This window comes from Anguilla anguilla, chromosome 11 (assembly GCF_013347855.1).
Source record: "Anguilla anguilla isolate fAngAng1 chromosome 11, fAngAng1.pri, whole genome shotgun sequence".
Lineage (NCBI taxonomy): Eukaryota > Metazoa > Chordata > Actinopteri > Anguilliformes > Anguillidae > Anguilla > Anguilla anguilla.
The window spans coordinates 12,944,538-12,965,634 of record NC_049211.1 but is presented as its reverse complement, the minus strand read 5'-3'; the positions used below and the strand labels follow the sequence as shown (position 1 = coordinate 12,965,634).

The 21,097-nt window shown below is 47.6% G+C and overlaps 1 protein-coding gene across 2 annotated transcripts in view; it reads left to right on the top strand.

Annotated features, from left to right (window-relative positions):
• The window catches only part of vps13d (vacuolar protein sorting 13 homolog D), a 68,234-nt gene that overhangs the window by 7,104 nt on the left and 40,033 nt on the right, over nt 1–21,097 (top strand). For both annotated transcript variants that reach the window (XM_035381037.1, XM_035381036.1), the window contains exons 10-35: nt 279–447; nt 964–1,065; nt 1,559–1,751; nt 2,552–2,734; nt 2,905–3,035; nt 3,643–3,709; nt 4,164–4,343; nt 4,470–4,600; nt 5,061–5,193; nt 5,583–7,838; nt 8,329–8,480; nt 8,567–9,661; nt 9,760–9,850; nt 10,015–10,141; nt 10,501–10,681; nt 11,490–11,672; nt 13,807–13,969; nt 14,177–14,390; nt 14,787–14,958; nt 16,126–16,241; nt 16,551–16,763; nt 17,266–17,540; nt 18,700–18,833; nt 19,377–19,532; nt 19,852–20,053; nt 20,956–21,030. In XM_035381037.1, the coding sequence (XP_035236928.1) occupies nt 279–447; nt 964–1,065; nt 1,559–1,751; nt 2,552–2,734; nt 2,905–3,035; nt 3,643–3,709; nt 4,164–4,343; nt 4,470–4,600; nt 5,061–5,193; nt 5,583–7,838; nt 8,329–8,480; nt 8,567–9,661; nt 9,760–9,850; nt 10,015–10,141; nt 10,501–10,681; nt 11,490–11,672; nt 13,807–13,969; nt 14,177–14,390; nt 14,787–14,958; nt 16,126–16,241; nt 16,551–16,763; nt 17,266–17,540; nt 18,700–18,833; nt 19,377–19,532; nt 19,852–20,053; nt 20,956–21,030 (7,094 nt within the window). The remainder of the gene's footprint in view (nt 1–278; nt 448–963; nt 1,066–1,558; nt 1,752–2,551; nt 2,735–2,904; nt 3,036–3,642; nt 3,710–4,163; nt 4,344–4,469; nt 4,601–5,060; nt 5,194–5,582; nt 7,839–8,328; nt 8,481–8,566; nt 9,662–9,759; nt 9,851–10,014; nt 10,142–10,500; nt 10,682–11,489; nt 11,673–13,806; nt 13,970–14,176; nt 14,391–14,786; nt 14,959–16,125; nt 16,242–16,550; nt 16,764–17,265; nt 17,541–18,699; nt 18,834–19,376; nt 19,533–19,851; nt 20,054–20,955; nt 21,031–21,097) is intronic.

Here is a 21,097-nt window from a genome sequence, read left to right as displayed (position 1 = left end):
TCTTCAGGGCTTGTCACTCGCAGAGCCATACACTGCTCCTATATGTGGCTTAGGCTGCTGACTATGAGCAGGCATACAGGTGATGCCAATTGTAAGCGGTAGACATTTTTATAATGAGATCGCTTAGCTTATTGAACCAGTTAGTGCAAGATGCTAATAAGAACAAACAACATTACGGTTTTGAATTGCATATCTATACAGTGTTCCACCTATGTGCATCGTTATCCTTGAGTCACTGCTCCCGGTATGGATGACTGACAGCTGTCCGTGTCCCGCAGCTGTCGGCGGTGGTGGATGTTCGCCATCAACGCTAACGTGAGTGAAATCCGGGAGCAGCGGCGACGAGAGAACTGGAGCTTTGCCCTTCAGCGCGCGCGGGATGCTAAGCTCTATACGCGCCTCTACTCCCAGAAACTCAAGGGCCTGCCCTTAAGCGCACAGGAGAAGGTGAGCGCCGTTCGATAGCTTAGTGCCATTTGGGCTATCAAGGCTATCTGCTGTCACACTGCTAGCCATGCCGACTTGTGCTGTCTGGGAAATCAAGGCTATCTGCAGTCAAGCTGTGCTAGCCACGTTTACCCATGCTATCTGGACAATCAAGGCTATCTGCAGTTATGCTGTGCTAGCCATGGTTTTCCATGATATCGGGATTATCCGTCCTGTTTCACAATCTCTTCTGACTGCTGAAATAACATAATCATCACTTTCAGGGCTTTCTTCCTGTTTTCAAACTTCCTGTTTTCTTCCTGCTTTCAAAATTTATATTTCATTTTTACCTTCAGGTGAGACTTCATGTACTGCAATATTACTAGTTTTAATTTTGACATTTGTGTGAATCACATCAGTCAATATCCCATCTGTGTAAATGTCTAATACCTAAAATTTAAGCTGAAGTCTTCCTCCAGCTCATGTCTGTATGAGCCGGTCTCTGTGTTCTGAGTCGGGCCTGCTTTCTGTGGACAGGGGGAGCTGGAGAGGGTGGAGGACGAGCAGACCCTGGAGGAGCTGAAGTGCCTGAGAGAGATCATCCATGACACCTTCCGCAAGCAACAGGAACTCGCAGAGGCAAGATTTGGGAGAATTGTGACCGTAAAGGTGTTTTCTTTAAGTGCAAGTCAGTATCTACAGGAGATGGCCACATTGTTAATCATGGTGTCACATTTACCAGTCATAATTCCCGAGAAGTCTTCTAAGCTGTGTATTTTCCGGCTTAGCCTGTGTATATTAAGGCTTAGCTGTGTGTATTAGGGCTCCACAAGCGTGAATTTGGCGTCGACTGAGGCCACGCATGGTTTTGAATGACTAAGCTAGGTTTAATAGGTCATAGGGCTTTTGGATTGTGACATTTCCACCGCAGAGTTGTACAGCTATGAACTTTGAGGTGGAATAAATGTCTGATCCCTGAGGCTGTAAACTTTAATTTGATACAGTTTGACGGCCATACTGTTCTCGGCACAATTATTTTGCCGGATTTCACATTTTCTTCCTCCATTTGAAAACTGGGCCGATTTGACCAGTCACATGATTGCTGTCACATAACCCTGTATCTCCCCCACAGAGTGTGAGAGACTCCATCTCAGACCCCTCCCTGTGCTCGCCCTCTGGATCCATCCCAAAGAGCAGCAGTTCTGGTATGATCCAGTACCTGCAGTCGTGGTTTCCCGGGTGGGGTGGCTGGTACGGGGGGCCCCAGGGTCCTGAGATGGGGCCAGATGAGCTCCTGCGAGATCCGGGCACGTGGGATATACTGGGTGAGCGTCTGAGTCCGTGTTTTATTTATTTTTCTGTGAACAGTTGTTTTTAATTCAACATTGCATAACCACATTGGCCTGGAATCAATACACCTTTGTCCTTTCAAGTTTGCTTTCGAATAAATGCAAGTTTAACAATTTTTCTACTCAAAAGTGGTTTGGGGAGTTAATTTTGGTGATTACTGAGCTCGCCAATTTGCGTTTGTTAAGAAGACACCTAATGCATGCAGTAATTTGTATGATAATGTTGATTAAATCCTGGCCAAGAAATACAGAATGGGTACAATATCTCCTTTCCTCCCAAAAGAAAACCTCTCTCCCTCCAAATCCCTCAATGGTGGTGTCTAAAAAAAGATAACATTTGCAAGAGAGATTGCATTGGTTGTGTGAGGAATTTCTGGACTGCAAAAGCTTCACTCCTGGCTTCTATTGTTCTCCCTCTAGCACCATGCATTCATGCTGTTGAGAGTTCCATAGAAATTATATCTATGGAATATAATAAGGAAAAGTGACCCTCTTAGATTTTTAAAAAAAGAAGTTACTTATGAATGAATTCATACCCATGACGTACCTGCTCATGGTATCATTTCTTTACTCTAAAGGCAGCAGCGTTTTTATTGATTTGATGTAGATATAAATAGGGCCTTTAAATGCTGTGACATAGACAAGTAAAACAGTGCAAGTAATGTTTATCAGCTCTCTCCAGCAGCCTATGAAAATAGCACTCATACGTGGCTGTGCTGAGATGCCATGTTCCTCGGGTCTGAACCTGAAGGCTGATCTCTCTTCTTCATGTGTAGCTGAAACAGAAGAGCTCTTTGATCCTTTGGAGGACTCCCAGAGCCTCAACACCTTCACCAGGAGGGACCACCTGTTCGCCCGGCTGGACTTCCTGCTGGAGAAGGCCTCCGTCACTCTCTTCCACCAGGACAGGAAGGGAGCCACGCCCCATGAGAGTGGGGTCATTCAGCTGGAGTTCTCAGGTGATGTATCGGTGCACCTGCATCCCTGGCTTCTGGTGCTTGGATGTTCAGTGTCATATCCGTAAAGCTCCAGGAAACTGAAATTGATTAAATCTTTGCTGAAGTGCAAAGATTTGGCTGTGTAAATTGTGTAGTGCATAGATTTAGACTGTAACGTTGGGTGATTTCAGGGGTGAAGATTGGGGTGGAGTCCCTGCCTCGCTCCGAGTCGTCACTGCTCTCGGTGAAGCTGGGGGGGCTGTTCCTAAGAGACCTCACCACCCAGGGGACCATCTTTCCTGTTCTCGTCTCCCCAAAGCCGGTGAGAACCTTCCAGCGACACCAGTGTTTGCCGTAACCGACTCTGTAGACTAATCAGATGCTCAGCACCTGTGGCCTTTTCGTCCTCTCTGGTTCCTAAATGCGGGAGGTTCTGGTAGGTAAACAGGAGTTTCCGATTCTGTATTACAGATTATGAATTTTAATGAGAAGGCATTCCCTGGGAAAGAACTTCTATTGCCCCTGCATTCTTATTGGTCAAACATCATGAATATTCATAAGATGCATCAAAATGGGATATATAGGCTTCATTGGTAATAAATAATTGTTAATGATATGGAGCTGAGTATCCTGCAGGTCTGCAAAATCAGTGGTAATGCTGAGCATTCTGCGTATTCCTTATTTGCAGCAGTAGTCCACCTGTCCATGCACCCTGTTCCCATCCCTGTAACCTTTTTCATGAAATCTGTTGAAGGATTCAACAGATTTCAGTGAGAAATAAGATGTTAAATGACTCTCTTATCTGCTTGAATTCGCTTCAAATATTTAATTTTCTTGCAAAATTAATGATGTTTTGGCCACCTCGACCCCAGAGTTTTCAGTTGTGCTTTGCTGCATATTTGATAATGAATATTGTGTTCCTCTGGAAGGACAAGACGGCTGTGGGCATTAATCAGCCATTTGGACAGCCCAGTGCCACGGAATCCTCAAACCCAGGTGAGTTATTTTCCCTGGACATTAAGTTAAATCTGAACCTTTTTCATGGCAGGTCATATGTTAAATTTCCGAATATCAACGTGTATTTCTTTTTGTAATAATGATTTTTTAAATTATATTTTGGTCATAATATACACTTACAGAACCAGGCACACTGGAATTAAAAGAACAGAACAACATTACACTAATCTGAACATCAAACCATGATCCAAAGCTCAGTATAAAAAGCTAAATATAGAATATTTCATACAAAATATAACTGCTCCAACTCATACGCAATCATGCATCCAACTCATACGCAATCATGAGAGAACGTTTTTTTGTGTTTCTTCTGCAGAAAAACAAAAAACTGCTCACGGTTTTACTGGAGATGGCCACATGTATAACAAAAAAATGGTTGTCAAAGTTTGGTCCACAGGGTGGAGTTGACAGGATTAAGTTGTTTTTCTCACAGCCCCCAGTACGGAGACGTCGGGGTCGCCCGTCTTCGAGATGATATACGAACGCAATCCAGCCAGGAGTAAATTCGAGAGACGCCTTGAGGTCAACACAAGCCCCCTCAATATCGTCTACAACCCTCAGGCTATTAAGAAAGTGTCTGACTTCTTCTACAAAGGCAGAGTCCACACCTCAGGTAGGGCCTTCGCTGTCTCTCAGCCAAAGAAGGAATAAATCACAGAAATTCTGCGGAGAGGAGCACAGGATGGCGTGCTGGGTCGGCCCTGCCTACGTGTTGCTGATATTGATTTTCTGTCGGCAGGTTTTGGATACCAGTCAGAGCTGGAGCTGAGGGTAGCGGAGGCTGCCAGGAGACAGTATAATAAGCTGAAAATGCAAACCAAGGCAGAAATCCGGCAGACCATCGACCAGCTGCTTGTGGGGGAGTTCATAGTAAGAGTGCGCTCGCACAGAACAGGAACAGGGGGCAGGCATGATTTTCAACACCAACCTCTAAGTGGGCTTTTCAAAATAAAGGGAGGAAAAATAGAAGGACGAATGATGTGAGGGGGGAGGGTCATTTGAGATGACCAATCGCATGCCCACATTTCAGTTTAAAATGGCAAAATAAATATAAAATGAAACTGAAATGCATTTTGAAAAAGTGTAATGGTCTCTGTGGTATGAAAATGTCAATTATGGAGTGAATTCCAGATCTGTGCGTTAATTGAAAAGTGTTGTCAGTCATAAAATTATGATCTGCGTGATGCTACTCTGTAGTTATTGTTTGAAAAGTCCTAAGTGGATATTGTAAAATAATTATAGGTATGTGTAGATACCTATATCTAGATATAGGTATAGGTGTGGTTGTGCAGTTGTCTGACTTGCCTTTTTCTCTTGGCGTGTCTTGCAGGAGAACAGCAAACGTTGGACTATGAGGCTGGACGTCTGTGCTCCACAGGTGGTCTTTCCAGATGACTTCCACACAGAGGACCCCATGCTGGTGGTGGTGGACTTGGGCCGTATTCTACTCACTAATTCTCAAGGTATATATAAGCAGCGTCTTGACAGCAAATCGATGACCTTTCATTTGACTGGAAATAGGAATGCCTTATTTTCCTATGTATTTATTCATAGTATTTCACTTCGATATATTTTGTCATCCTATACATAGTCCAGGCAAAATCACGCGGAACTAGAAGTTAGGAAAGTTGTTTATTTGGTTTCTCTTTACAGTTCTTGATAACGGGGATTAATTGTTAAAAGGTGGAAACCTTTGGATTTGAAATTGCAGTTATCTGTACTTCACTTAGAATTTATAGACCTTTTCATAGAAATAAAGACCAAAGTATCCATCTCGTTGAAATTAAATGGTGTCAGCAGAGCTGTCTTTTATCTGACTTCCTTATATTTTATCTTTTGTTTACCCTTAAAGAAGACCCCAAAATAAAATCAAAGACGGCACAGTCCGAAGGGGATGAGTTTAGCGATGAAGAATACCAGACTCCACTGGCCACACCCCCGGGGTCCCCTCCTCCTGAGCCTGAGACAGAGTTCAAAGGTCAGGGAAAGAGCCCTGAGTTGTCCAGCTCACTGCCCTACTGCCATAATCTGTATGAGAAGTACTCCCTGTCCTTCAAAGACCTGCAGATCATGGTTGGCCGATACCGGGACAACTGGAAGCACCTGCAGGAGAGTGAAGTGGGCCCCACCCATGTGGTGGAGAAGTTCAATGTGCTGCTGCAGCTGGAACAGAGGCTGCGCTACACCTCCGACCCCCAGCTACCTGGGGCTGTTCTCTCCGGAACCCTCCCGGACCTCAAGGTGCACATCAACCTGGAGAAGATGACTGCTCTGCGGAGCTGCCTGACCCGTCTGGGGAGCCCCGGGCCGGGGGAGGACGGGGACCTAGCGGGAGGGGAGAACGCCCGGACACCTGACCCACTAACGCTACGGCACGAGAAGATCTTCCAGCGAGACGACAGCCAGTGGAAGCTGCAGGGCTCCACTAAGAACCTGGCTCATAGTGTGCAGACGCTGGAGCAGCACACGCGGGAGGTGCTGGTGGAGTCCAGGCTCCTCTTGGCTGAGTTCAACATCAACTACATGCAGCTGGGGGTGGAGAGTGGCGGCCGCTACATTTCCGTGCTCAAGGTGTTTGGCACCAATGCCCATTTTGTCAAACGACCTTACGACGCAGAGGTTTCCCTCACTGTCCACGGCCTCCTCCTGGTGGACACCCTGCAGACCTATGGTTCCGACTTCGACCTCCTGGTGGCCTCCCACAAGCACCTCAGCTTCGACGTGCCTACAGGGAGCCTCCGAGAGAGCCAGCCCAGCTCCCCTGTCTCTCCTGAACACAAACTCCCTGAGATGACGAACCTTCGCAGAGAATCGCCCCCCGGGCTGTCCTTCGAAAAGGTCTCCCCCTCCAGTTCGTTTCTCAAAGATCAGGACGCCCTCATCAAGCTGGAGTACCAGTTTGTCAGCTCGGACTGTCCCTCCATGAACCTAGACAGCTCTCTCCAGGTGACCTCCATGCAGGTGAACAACCTGGACATAATCCTGAACCCGGAGACTATGGTGGAGCTCCTCAAGTTTCTCCAGAAGTCCTTCCCGAAAGAAGAAAGTAGCTTGACGCCCCCGACCCAGCAGCAGTCCTTCCAGCCGGATGCAGGTGGCCCAGATGAGATATTCCAATCCACATATGACCAGAACACAGAGGTCACCGTGGAGATCCACAGACTGAACTTGTTGCTCCTTCGCACAGTTGCCACGGGAACTGTCCTTGGTGGTGAGAAGAGGGGAATGAAGATCGCCACGGCCAGCATCAATGGCACCAAGGTCAATGTGTCCATGGGGAGCCGCTTGGATGTCAATGGCTCCCTTGGGTGCATCCAATTAGTTGACCTGACGCAGGAGGGAGGGAGGAGCCAATTTGTGGTCAGTATCGGGAATGTGGAGGACCTCCCCAGTGCTGGGGGTGTTGCTTTCTTCAGGGAGACACCCTCTGAAGCTTTGAACTTCCACCTACTGGAGAAGTCCCAGGGGGAGTGCTCCCTACGGCTGCACATGGCCTCCTTGCACTACAATCATTCGGCTAAGTTCCTGAAAGAGCTTAGTCTCTCCGCCAACGAAGTGGAGGACAACTTCCGCTCCATGCTGAAGTGCGCGGCCACCAAGGTCTCCACTGTGCTGGCCACCAAGACAGCTGAGTACAGTGGCATGGTATCAATCTTCGAAACCCCATCCAGGAGAACAAGGACGACACAAAGTCCGAGTCACTGGGCATACCCCTTTGAGGATGAAGAGGATCTGATCATCCCAGAGAAGGAGCCAAGCATGGACTCCTTTATGGTCAAATTGACCCTGAACGTCAGCATCGATTCTCCTGTAGTTTCCATCCCTCGTAAGCCCGGTCACCCCGAGCTTCTCGTTGGCCATTTGGGGAGCATTACCATTCAGAACTTTGTGGCTGGTCAGGACAGCTCGGAGAGGGAGAAGCTGCAGGTGGAGGTGAAAGACATCCGGCTGTACTCCCTCAACACCAGTCACCTGGTCTCGCGCAAGACCGCGCGGGCCGACTCTAGCTCCTCCTCCTGCTTCTCGCCCTCCCACAGTGGGAGCGTCAGCAAGGAGGAGCCGCAGTTCACTCGCCATGACTTCTTTGATTACCTGAGTCGTGGCAAAGGTGAGAAATCCTTATTCAGTCATTTCTGAGTTCGACTTTTAAATGTGACCTTTTTAAAAGTCCTTTCTTAGGGGGGTTTCAGTCCTACCATCATAGTGATTGGTATTCAAACCAAACACTGGACTGCCTTACAATACAGATTTACATGACTAATTTATTTTGTGACTGTTGGGTATTTTTGAAGGCAGAGTGGCAAACAAAAAATAAACTGCTAAATACATTGGCTTTGCAAATTGTTAATGGCTGGTAATTATATGTTTTGATTGAGCAGAGGAAAGACTACTATGGCAGAAGGATTGAATTTCTGCCTTATATAATTATTATTAGTCTGGGCCTTTGCCTTTGTAACGGTGCTGAGGAAGATAATGACAGCATGACAGCACATTATTGTGTTGGCCCTCATCTCAGGTGATTTTAGCAGATTAAATGGAAGTAGCCTTGCTGAGATCCATCTGTGGGGAAGTGGCTCTAATTGTTGTTTCTGTCACAGCCTTTCACATCCTGAAAGACACCACCATTCAGTTCACGCTGGAGAAAGTGCCCCTGGATGAGGATACACAGTTCACTTTTCTCACTTGTGATGACCCTTTTAACAGCTCTGGTTTATTGAAAGTGGATGGAAAATTTGTCAACGCTGTACAGGTGAGCGCCATTGTTGCTTGTTTCTACTGCCGTGTGTTGAAATGCATAAAATTGAGCCCTGTTTTTTGTTCACACTGCTCTTACAGGTGTTTCTGGCCAAGTCAGTGTACGAACAGGTGCTGCAAACCTTGGACAATCTCTCTTTTATTGATGAGCAGCGGGTGACGCCCAGCCTGCCCCCAACCCCACCTCCGCCCACCCCCTCCTCCACCAAACCGCACCGCTTCCCAGACCCCCAGGGCGGGCTCTTCGCTCGGGACCCACCTCTAGCAGGCCTGTCGTACGCCTCCCTCTCCTCCTCTCTCTCAGCCCCCTTGCCCCTGCAGGCCCACAGCCCCCCCCACCTGGTGCCGTCCTTCACCCAGGTGAGGGCCACCTTCTGTGTGTCGGAGCTGCAGGTGCACCTGAGTGCGGACCTGAGCCAGGGGGCCCAGGGGCTGGTCAGCCTGCGCTTCCAGGACCTTCAGGGAGACTTCTCCAAGGACCACCCCCACTCGCTGGCCGTCCAGCTGACCCTCCGCTCCCTGCTGATGGAGGACCTCCTGGAGCCCAACCCGGACTCCAAGTACAAGCATCTCATGGTGTCTCGGGGGGCCCCAAAACCCTCCACCTTCAGTCCCAAGGAGTACCTCTCTCAGTCCTGCCCGTCGTCCTCCAACGCGCTGTACCCCGACATGCCGCGCTCCCTCCCGGCCCACATGGAGGAGGCGCAGAACGTCTTTCAGTTCTACCAGAGGCACCCCAGCACCCCGGCGGCCGGGGGCCGGAAGAGCAAGAAAGACCCGGAGTGCCCCAGCACTCCTCCGCCCTCCCCCACCCGTAACACCCCGTCCCCGCACCCGCCCCCCGACTTTGACGACTCCCTCGTCCACATCAACGTTCTGCTGGTGGACCGGCACCACCCGGAGTTCGTTACTCGCTATGGCAGCGTGGGCCGCAGCGTGGATGTAGACTTCAACTGCCTGGACGTCCTCATCACCCTGCAGACCTGGGTGGTCATCCTCGACTTCTTCGGCATCGGCTCCACCGCCAACAACCACGGCGTCAGGGTCTCCTGCTCCTCCCCACAGTCCATTCCTGGACACCCGGTGCTGTCCCCCGACCCGGACGATCTGGGCAGTCTCTACCCTGATAGTGAGGAGGAGTCCATCGAGCCCGTCAACACCAAACTGGACCTGAAGGTATCGTTGCTGTTTGTGTTCAGAAGGTTACTTTATTTCTTTACCGGGTATATGCGAGTGTTTTAAAGTTGTAATTTAATGTGTGGTTGTATCCTTAGGTACATTCCCTGACCCTTGTGCTCAACAAGAAAACCAATGAGCTGGCAAAGGCTAGTGTCTCCAAACTGGCTGCCCACATGGAGATTATTGGTGAGAATTAGCTTGGTTACGATTATTTTATCTGGAGTCAGTTCAGTGCGAAATATTTCTTGCGTCAGTGTGGTGTAGCTAATTCATGTGGAGAGCTGGTGCTCCCTGGGCCTGCAGTGTGGATTGCGCTTCCTGATTTTGTTATGTATTTTCTTGTGTTTCAGAGGGAGACTTGTCACTGCAGGGAAGTCTGGGTAGTCTGTCTCTCAGTGACCTCACGCCACATGGCGACCTGTACAGGGAGCGCTTCACTACCCGCGGTGGAGAGGCCCTTGTGTTCAACATCCACAAGTAATTAGCATTCTCCCCAGCCACTTTATCTTGCCTTTAACAGACTGTTCACTGTGAGTGAAATCAAACTCTTTCAGTTCACTTCAGTCCAGTTGTTTGTATTTATCTTTTCCTAGAGGAATTGTCACAAAGATTCTTTAGTGGAAAACAGGAAATAGATGAACGTATGTGAGGTAGTACCATATTAGGAAAGAAGAATAGGTCACATTTTAGGTGTTTTCATGGTTGTAATTGGTGTGGGTGTTTTAGACATTGGAAGTAGGTCAGTTACCTGCACGGTACTTTCGGTTGTTGGAACAGTAGAGCTTTAAGGGAAAGAGGTCACAAGATATGCATCCAGGTTGTTATTCTCTCTGCAGGTACGGTGAAGCCGACCCTTACCTGGAGCGTGAGTACGACATAAAGCTGTCCCTGCAGATGGCGTCTGTGCAGTACGTCCACACCCAGCGCTTCCAGGCCGAGGTGGTGGCCTTCATCCAGCATTTCACCCAGCTGCAGGACGTCCTGGGCAGGCAGAGGGCTGCAGTCGAGGGCCAGGCTGTGAGTAGGCCTATTTTTCTGAATCCCAAAGTGGCTCAGGCAGTAAATGGTATCGCTGTCAGTGCAGGCTGGGCTATTATCAGTCTAAACATCTGGTGATAAAGGGGGGTTGCTGTGTGAATGTGATCTGGGAATATGACTTCTCTCCAGGGAGTTTGCCTTCTCCTGGTTGTGTTTTTCGCGGCTGGTGAATATTTCCACAGTGGTGTTGAGCAGCCTTGATCCAAGACAGGGTGGTGCATGAGGAGGGGTTGATTTTTTTTGTACATGTTTGTTTTGGGGGGCACAGGGAAAAATTCATGGTGTTTGTTGTGTCAAGTGAATGTATAACAGCATGGCATCACACTCTGCCAGGAAAGATGGCTACCATCTGTTCCTTTGAGAGGTCTGACTGAAGTCAGCGTGAAGTTTGAGCAGCAAGGTGTGACCTTCTGCTGAGATTTTCCCTCACGTTTATACTTGGAAGAGCTTGTAATACCCTGAGGTACCCTGTGCTAGATACAGACTTTGTAGCCTATTCTAAGTATTTGCTTGACATCCTTTTCTGGACCACAATGACACACAATGTATTTGCTGTTATTAATTTGTACTGTTGAATATTTGTGATAGTAATTCAGGTGCTGACTTCAGAATAGACAAACGGGTGTGGTGCTTAACCACATCCTAACCATTGGAGGTTTGAATGTCTTACTCTGTTCTGGTTTCTAGGCAGGCCATTTACCCACTGCTTGACCACTGCAGGATGCTTACCTGTTAGGCCGCTGCAGGTTCGAGCGCTGATACGTCCTCTCTTCCCCCCTCGGTCCAGGTGCGGGAGCGGGCGCAGAGGGCGTCGCGGGTGCTGCTGGACATCGAGGCGGGCGCCCCCGTGCTCCTGATCCCCGAGAGCTGGCGCTCGCCGCGCCTCATCGTGGCCAATCTCGGCCAGCTGCGCGTCCGCAACTGCTTCCTGTCGGCGGGCACGCACGGCACCTTCTCCCTCAGAGACAAGGTAGAGAAACTTACCATGGTACATGCCTTTATCCCCTCTCTGGTGAGGCCGGGGCCCGCCCCCTCCCCCGGCCCTCCCCCCCCCCCCCCGCCCCAACCAACCCAACCCCCCGGTCTCATTTCTAAAGCATTAGGACCACATTAACCGTCAAACCTGAAATGTTTGGACTTTTTTTTTATCGTTCATACTGTTTAATGCGTGTACTGTTGTATAATCTGTGAATAAATCATGTGATTGGGACGGAGAGAAATTTGTAAGGGTCTAATAAAAACTGAACAGCTCATAAATCATGCGCTGTGGCAGTCTGAGTCGGCCATTAGAGCCAGGAGAAAGTGGAGCAGCTTGGACGCCATTATCATCACTCTTTATTTGGTCGCGGTCATGTGGTCTGGTGCTTTACAAATCTTTTCTCCCACGTGTTTGTTTGCCTCTGCAGCCCTTGTATAGTGTTACACTAAATATAAAAGTATTTTAAGGGCATGCATTTACCAGTATTTGCATGGTGTAGCAATTAACTCAAACCGTTTATTGTTAAGGAGTAACATGATGTGTTGTCCTGGTAACTATGAATTTATCTCGTATGGTATTGAAATGAGCGTAGTGGTTTGAAATGCCGGGTGTTAAACAGGGCGATGGCGAATGGTGGAGCTTTTGTTTTGGCGACTGTCACCATTAACGCATAGCATCTGTGATTTTGTCTGTGAAGAATCTGATTTTGCATGCTTGTTCATACAAGGACCCTTCTCATTATAAGGTACCGGTGAATTATGTGATATCACTCCCTGCGTTGCTGTGTGTCCTTTTTCAGTTTTAAAAGAGAGGGATTAACTCTTTATTTGTCCTCCTTTTTAAAATGCAAATGATATATTTAATGATTGACATTGTTTTCTCTTCATTTTTAAGTGTATGAATTTGATTATTTGTGGCAGAATTACACAGACATTACAGCCAGGATACATAAAAGCATATGTTGTATGATGCAAATTGGATATTTTTGATGTTTAACAAAGGGAGCAATTTGCTTTTTTTGTCAATTATTCTTTTATAGCTACTACTTTAATGTAGAAACTCAGGGCATTCCCTGATAAACATTTCTCTAAGCACTAATAGTTTATTTACAGTGTTAAACAAAGACAGTTAAAAAAAAAAAAAAAACTTTTTGTTTGGAAACATGAAAATCAATGTCAAACTCAGATTTTTTCCTGCCTATTCTTAACTTCCATGTATGCATTTGTTTGTATATACATACAACAGAAGTAGATTTTGAGGTATTTTTCTAGGCATTCTTTTCTTCTCTATATTTTGACCTTTTTAATGCTGGACTGAATGCTGTCAGTCAGGTATCGACTCCTGACAACCACTTCATAACCTGCCTGTCATTCCAGACGTGTGACTTGAAGCTTTAGCATGATATTTAGGATCTCAGAACAACAAAAAAAAGGGTTTTTTCCTTCTTTTTCCTTTGAACATCTGATCTTGTTGCAACAACCTGCTTGCATCAAGTTATTTGCATGATGTGTGTCTGGTGTGTCTTCAGAGTTTGAACCAACAAAATGAATTTTGTTACGCATATGAAATGTCAGGTATTAAGTGGGCAGATATTCGATTTTTGTTGCAATCAAATACTCAGTGCATCTCTCACCACCCTGCATATATCAGTTTCCTGTGAAACGGACAGGGAAACTGCTGTTGCCATGGTCATTTTAAAGTTTCCGAACCTGGCAGAGGGGAAGCTATCTGGCAGCTCCAGCTGGTTTTCCTTAATCTGATGAGAGATGGAGAACACAGTGCTGCTGACCTTGCTGTGGAAAGCCCTGTTATCGAACACAGGCAGGCTTGTGGAGTGATAGCCTGCTTGTGTTGAGTGCTGGTGTTGTTTAAGATCAGTGATCCCCAATCCTGGTCCTGGAGAGCCACAGAGTCTGCTGTTTTTTTTTTTTTTTTGCCTTAAGATCAGCATCCGATTCAGACCCAAGAAAGCAGGAGAGCTGAGTTATCTGTGTAATCAGCTGCTGAAACTGATCTATTGCTACTTAAGTGTGGCTCTCCAGCAGCAGGGCTGAGCACCGCTGTGTAAGATGATGTGATGCTGTGTCGGTGCTGAAGCTCGTGCTAACGCCGCCCCGCTCTGCAGGACCGTGTGAGGGATGCTGCTTCGGCCCGCCCGGGGAGAGAGGAGCCGCCCGCGGGGAAGGCCAGAGCTGGGGCCTCGGGCCCCTCAGGCCCCGGCTTCACGCTGGGCCGACCCCAGCCGGCTATGGGCCGGATTCCTGAAGTCAATGTGCCTCTTAGTCCAGGTAAGCCAAGGGGGCGTGGCATTGAGGTGAACTTTAAAGTGGGGGGAAACTATCCACAGAAATTAGCTGAATGTTAATGCATTGACTTCTGTCTCTCTCTCCCTTTCTCGCTGTCACTCTCTCTCTCTCTCTCTGTCTCTTTCTCTCTCTCTCTCTCTGCCTCTCCCTCTCTCTCTCTCCCTCTCTCTCTCTCTCTCACACACACAGAGGAGCACGTGTGTCTGCTGGACTGCATAACTCTGGACCTGCAAGAGATGGACATATTTGCGGCGGAGCGGTTGCCGTGTGAACCGTGGGACGGTCCTGAGCAGCAGGCGGACGGCGACCTGCTCTTCCCGTCCTTCGCCGTGCGCCGCACAGGGGGCAACCTGCTGAAGGAGCGCTGTCGCCTCACGCTCAAGGTGGAGAGGAACCTGGACAAGTAAGAGGACCTTCCCCCACACCCGCATCATCATCATGCTTTATAATGCACGGTTACGGAACACTTACATAGAGGATGAAGAATCAACACAATTACATAGCAGTAGTGATGACATTAGTCATTAAAAAGGCCAATCAGACATGATGTGTTTGTGGGACTAAGCCATTGGCTTAGTCCCACAAACACATCCACCTCATTCTGTGTTAACTCCATTGGGTTATTATCTTCATTTATTAACTGAGAAGCAAAGCCTGGATTGTGTTGGGATTTGGCTCGACCCAAATCTCAACTTTAGTTGAGTTTTGCTGCTGTTGTGAGTGTCCTGTGTGTACTGTGTGATTGGATTGCTCATTGGCTCATTGGCTCATGCTGTTGTGTTTTTGTCTGTTCTTCCAGGGAGTTGAGCCATGCGATACCGGACATGACCATCCACGGGAGCCTGTCGTCCGTGCACTGCTCCCTGGACCTGGACCGGTACCGGCTGATCCGCGGGCTCCTGGAGAACAACCTGGGCGAGCCCGTGGAGGAGTTCCTCCGACCCTATAACCTGCAGGACCCCAGCACCTATGTAAGGGAAACGAGACCATGGGCAGAATTCAGTCCTTCACCCGTAGCGGCTTTACCCTGTCTCCAGTATTCAAACCGCACTGTTTGTTACATTCTGTAGTTAAGCTAAAGAGGGAATTCAGTATTTTTGAAAAAATCTTGTAATTTTATAACGGCTGCTTGATCAATCAGTCAAATTTGTTTATATAACTCATTTTACGAATAGTTTGTCACAGTACGTTGCATAGCGTACCTCGGCCTAAACCCCAAAAAGAGGGCCAAAAGTGACAGGGGCAAGGTTAACTCCCTGGATGGCATGTAGAGTAGGAGGAAACTGTTAGAGGAGCCCATCCTGCTCCGGCTGGTTCGGGGTGTGAGTTCAGCATTAACTGTGGCTTAACGCTCTGTTTGAATACTGAAGGATTGAATTCTGCCGCAGAGCCGTTCACATGAACTCATGCAGTAACTAAAAAATGGCGGGTGGAAACCAAGCACACCTTGTCATGAATTAGTTCTGCGTGACTCTTGTTCTCTTTCCATTATGTGGCTCACTGACGTCGTTCTTTCCCACATCCTGTCTTGTGAGGCCGGCATTTAGATGTCACAAGACGATGTGCGCGTGACCTCTCACACAGGACCAGTGGGATTCAGGCATCCACTGCACGGCAGCTGTGGCCCAATGTCAAGAACTCCTTTATGGGGCTAAACACAGAAAGAGCCATGACTTATTTATCAGATATAAATGTCATTTGATCCCAGTTTGAACTCCCTTCAAACTCTGCAGTGCACTTGCAGATAACAGAACGGTTTGCCAAGAATGAATGCTATAAAAACACTAATAATACGAGATGTTATGACATGACATAAAACAGAAACCTTTTAGTGGATGAAGCTACCTTGTGGTCCCGTTCATCCTCTTGTTGTAAAACAAGTTGTTTGCAGTAACTACCTTGGGAGCCACTCTCTCAACAAAGCATTATACAGTGTGTGAGATGTTTCCTTTCTGTAATTTACTGCTTGTTTTGTAGCTGTGCCAGCCTTTGGATGTGTGCACTTCATCCACTGAAGCCATCCTCTTAGTTTCTATTTCCTTCAGTCACAGCCAATAATAAAGAGGAGAGGCAGGCATTATGAAAGGGAATTACTTGTGTCATAAAGTGACTGTTTTCTTCTTTGTTTTTACTTGCAGACGGTATTGAGTGGCGATGTCTACACCAGCCTCTCCTTCCTTGTTGACATGATGAATGTCAGTCTGGAGCTGCACGACACGCCCAGTTCCACTGGCCAGAAGCAGTCTTTGGCCAGGTGATTTATTTTGTCTGGATGAACAAACGGACCTCTCATCTCAAGGAACCGGCTGAACTGGCCTGTATCCATTGCTGGCCTGCATTCAATAAGAAATTTGTTCTTAAATTCAGATTAACTGAAATAAACGCTAGCGGTATAGTTAGTTGGTTTTAGCGATTGTGAGTTTTATGAGCGAGTTGAATCACAGCCTCTCCATTTGTTACCCTCAAGGGTTGAGTTATTTGGTTCTTTTTTTTTTTTTTGCTTGAATAATTTATATAGTAACAGAAATTTGTGTGTGATATTGTCATTCTGTTCCCCCTGTAGGTTTGACTTCATGAAATCCAAGCTGCTGTTTGAGAGTTTCTCCAACGGGTCCAAGTCTGTGAACCTGGTGTCTCACTCTCTCCTGGCGTATGACACGCGGTACAGTGGGCAGGGCTGCAGCGCGGAGAGCAAGCAGAACGCCTTCGACTGCATCCTGCAGCCTTCCAGAACCGGAACCAACCGGGCCTCTCTTCAACTGGAGCTGCACTACAGGTACTGTCTGCTCCAGAGCACTTGTAACCACTGTAACCCACACAACCACCGTACTGTAACCACAAACCCACACCACCACCGTACTCAAACCACAAACCCACACAACCACCGTACTCAAACCACAAACCCACACAACCACCATACTCAAACCACAAACCCACACAACCACCGTACTCAAACCACAAACCCACACAACCACCGTACTCAAACCACAAACCCACACACCCACTGTACTCAAACCGCAAACCCACACAACCACCGTACTCAAACCACAAACCTACACAACCAGGTTGCCTTCAGAGCCAGGACCCTTTGGATGAAAGTCTAATGGTTTATCTGAACATCAGTAAGCTGCTGTATGTTGTGCTCATTAGATATGGTATTAGACTGTTTGACTCTGCAGCTAAGGGATGTGGCACATTACCTGAGGAAAAGTGTGAATGGTCGCTTTGTCTTTCTCTCTCCTTCCTGCCTTCCTTCCTTCCCTCCCTCACTCACACAGGTCAACCCGCGATTCCTCCTGCTTCACCGTGGTCCTCAACAACCTCCGAGTCTTCCTGATCTTCGATTGGCTGCAGCTGGTGCGGGACTTCCTGCGGTTGCCGGCGGAGAAGGGCGCGGCCCCGCCCAGGCAGCGCTGGCCGAGCGGCAGCAGCGACCCGGGCGGCGCCACGGGCGCGGTCATGCCCAAGACCGTGAAGAGCGGCGTGGTGACCAAGAGGTCGACCGTGCCCGTCACTCTAGAGCGACACCTGGAGGTGAAGATTAATGTGACAGGTGAGATCAGAAAGCATGGGCGCTCTCTAACACTGACCTGTCGCTCAGGGTGAGCAGCGAACGCAGACGCTCACCTGTCACCCATCTCACTGTCCTGTCACTCGCCTCCTCGGCAAGCTGAGCGCTGTTTAGGACAGACGTCACCAGTGTGATGTCACATCAGTAGCCTTATGTCACACACTAGTGCTCCATTTCAGAATTTCCCAGTCTTTAGTGCATACCCTAGTCATTTTGGCTTCAGGGAGTGCTAAATGAAGACTGATTTCCCAGTCCCAGTCCTGCAGAACTGTGTTCCTTAGACTGTCCCATCTCTGTGCCTTCGGCAGTGTAAACATGTCTGTGATATAAATGACTGTACAGCTGAGAATCATTTGCTGCCGTGTTTGTGCCTTGAACAATGAGTGGAATGTCCGCTTGAGTAAATCAAAACTGCTGCGCCAAGTATTTTCAAGTAGCGACCGCTAACGGTAATATAAGAACTTTAGTAAACACCTGAACAATCAACTAACGTTCATCTAAATTTTCATCTGTGCTAAAATGACAGGTTAGTGAGGCTAATTATGTGAGTGCTCTGCTGTAAAAGCAGAATGCATACTGGGAAGGGGATAAGAGATGCTAATTTTAGACATTTGCAGTCAATATTTAAACGTAACGTATACCTGGCAGATGATTTTATCTGGAGCAACTTTACAAAGGGGTTTTAAACCTCTGTAAAAATAGCTTTGTATCTATGTATTGTTCACTAGTACAAGTCTTGAGACAAATTACTACTGATCGCATGGTTAGTGCTAGTGTTTTATTTTTCTTGGGAAATGGTAGGTTTAATCCTGTTAGGGTTAGGGAAGTGTTAATCTTACTGAGAGTACAGTATAGGTAAGTGTTTAGCGCTTAATGTGAGGGTAAGTGCAGGATAGGTAAGTGACTGGTAAGTGCAGGATAGGTCAGATCAAATCAATTTTATTTGAATAGGGCTTTTTACGGAAAACTCACAAAGACACTTTGCAGAGCAAAAAGATCAAAAACCAGGCCTGAACCCCCAAATAACAAACACATGAGGTAAAAGACCCAGTGGGGACATAGGTAAGTGCTTGGTAAGTGCAGGATAGGTAAGTGCTTGTTCTTAATGTGCTCACTGAATGCTGTGTGCTGTGTCACACAGGCACAGAGTTCGTGGTGGTTGAGGACTCCTCCTCTCTGGACACTAACGCCATCATCCTGAAAGGCACCACTGTGCTGACCTACAAGCCCCGCCTCCTGGACCGCCCCTTCTCCGGTAGCCTGGCCGGCATCGAGGTGAGCGCACGGTTTGTGAAGGAGGGAGGAGTTTTAATGCTCACTTTCAAGGCAAAGTCAAGGACGAACGTTGAGTGAATGCAGACCTGTGATTCGGTGCGGTGAAATAAAATGTTCAGACACTGTTGTGATTTGTTCCTCATGACTGTTTGTGTGGTGGAAAGCAATCCTGTTCTTATAATGTAGTCAGGGAGCTTGTGATTCCAGGGTTGCACAGATTCCACTCCCTGGTGGGACACTGCTGTTGTGTCCTTGAGAAAGGCTGTCAACCTGAATTGTTTCAGTGTATATCCAGCTGTACAAATGGATTGTGTGTAAAGAATATAAGCTGTGTAAATCACCTCAGATTGAAGAACATGCTCAATGCCAAATGCATATAATGTACATGGAAATACACATGAATGATGATCACACTCACTCTCTGTCTGTATGTATGCATTAATATAAATATGTATATTCATATTCGTATGTATTATTCAAATGGGGGAAGATGTTTCAGTTTTTTCCGGTGCAGTGATGTCACATCTGTCCGCTCCTGTTCAGGTGTTCTCGTGCCGGCTGGGCAGCGAGCAGGAGACGGCGCTGTCAATCATCGACCCGGTTAACGTGCAGGTGGAGCTGTGCGGCAGCCCCACCTACCAGAGCAGCTCCGGACTCCTGGACGCCTTCAACATGGAGGACTTCCCCCCGCTGTTGGAGGTCAGCGCGCAGGCCGACTGGGGCCAAAATACGACCTCGGCCAAGTTTAGCCTGTCGCACTCGTTAGCTGAGTTTGTTTTCCTCTGGCTGTCCAGAAATTAATTGGAATTGAAGACTATGTACGAAGGTGCTTAACTGAGTTTTCATGCTCTTATTATATGCTGTTCATGTATAGGAAGGGGAAAAAACTGTTTTAGAATCAGATTTGTTTCAGAATCAGTACCATGACTGTGTAGACTTAGCAGAAGTGTTGTGTAACATAAATTTGTTAGCTGTTATCTGATGCAGCTCTCTAAAAAAAAAATTTTTTTGCCCGCAGATCCAGTTCCCAGCTCTGGATATCCGTCTCTCCTACAATGACGTCCTGCTCTTCCTGGCCATCGCCAAGTCCATCCCCACGTCAGGATCTCCGAGCACTGAAGACCCGTCTGCCGGCTCCCAGACGGGCACATCCTCGGCCAACCCCGACACCATCGCCTCTCAGAAGGACCTTTTCAGGCACAAGACTGAGGCCTTGCTGGGTATGAAATGGAGTTGAATGTAAAGCAGGGAAAAAATAACGTTACTGAATTCAAAACCTAATGTTCAGCCATCCACCACGGTCCAGTAAACACCATAACCCGACGTGGCATCCAGGCTATCAACAGCAACAGTCTCCTAGATGGATTTACTGTGATATGAAGTTTCATTTCATGGCCATAATAACAATCACAGAGCTGCAGATTATTCTCGTGACAGCCTATAATTCTCTGCTACAGTAAAGTTAACTTTTGTTGCCCATATGCGTTTTCATTTTGAACTGCATTTGCATTACGATAAACTAGAACCTTGCTGGGGGGCGTCAGTGATTAGTGAGCCTTGCTTATGCTCACAGCAATAAATTACTAAATAAAAAAAATCGTTCTGCGTGTTGGCAAATCTATTTCGGCTGGCCGCCAAAATATAATCGGTGTGTGGGAAACACTGATCATGTGCCATGGCTGTGTTGAGTCCGTCTCCTTTCCTTACCCATTATTCACCATGTACCACCATGCAAACCTGTTCTCTCTACATACATAGAGAGCATGTTTGCATATATATTAACAGAGGCATATTTAAAAATTCCATAGACGTGTATTCTATAAACAGTCACTTTTTTTGTTTGGTCTGCTACCGAGAAGTGCTTCAAACTCAGAAGTACTTTACAGAAGTGGAATCCTGGTTGAATTTTGCATGTTAAATGAGATGCGCAAAAGCATTTTTAACAGCAGTGAATTTAACGAGGATGGAGCACACAGCAAGCGGCCTGGCCTGCTGTGATCAGACTGCTTCTGCTTCTGTTGCTTAATCAACATGCTGAAAATGGCTGCAGATGACTGTGTGCAGAGAGGTGGGGGGAGAGGGGACCCTCAGAGTGTGTTAACGGTGTTTGGCTTGTCTCCAGAGGGTCAGCTGTCCCGGCTGCAGGACCTGGGCTTCAGACAGGAAGACTGCAAGCGAGCCCTCATCAACTGTAAAGGTACTGCAGGGATAGCTAGCTACCCACCCACCCACATTCAAAATGTTTCCACATATCCCTGTTTTCG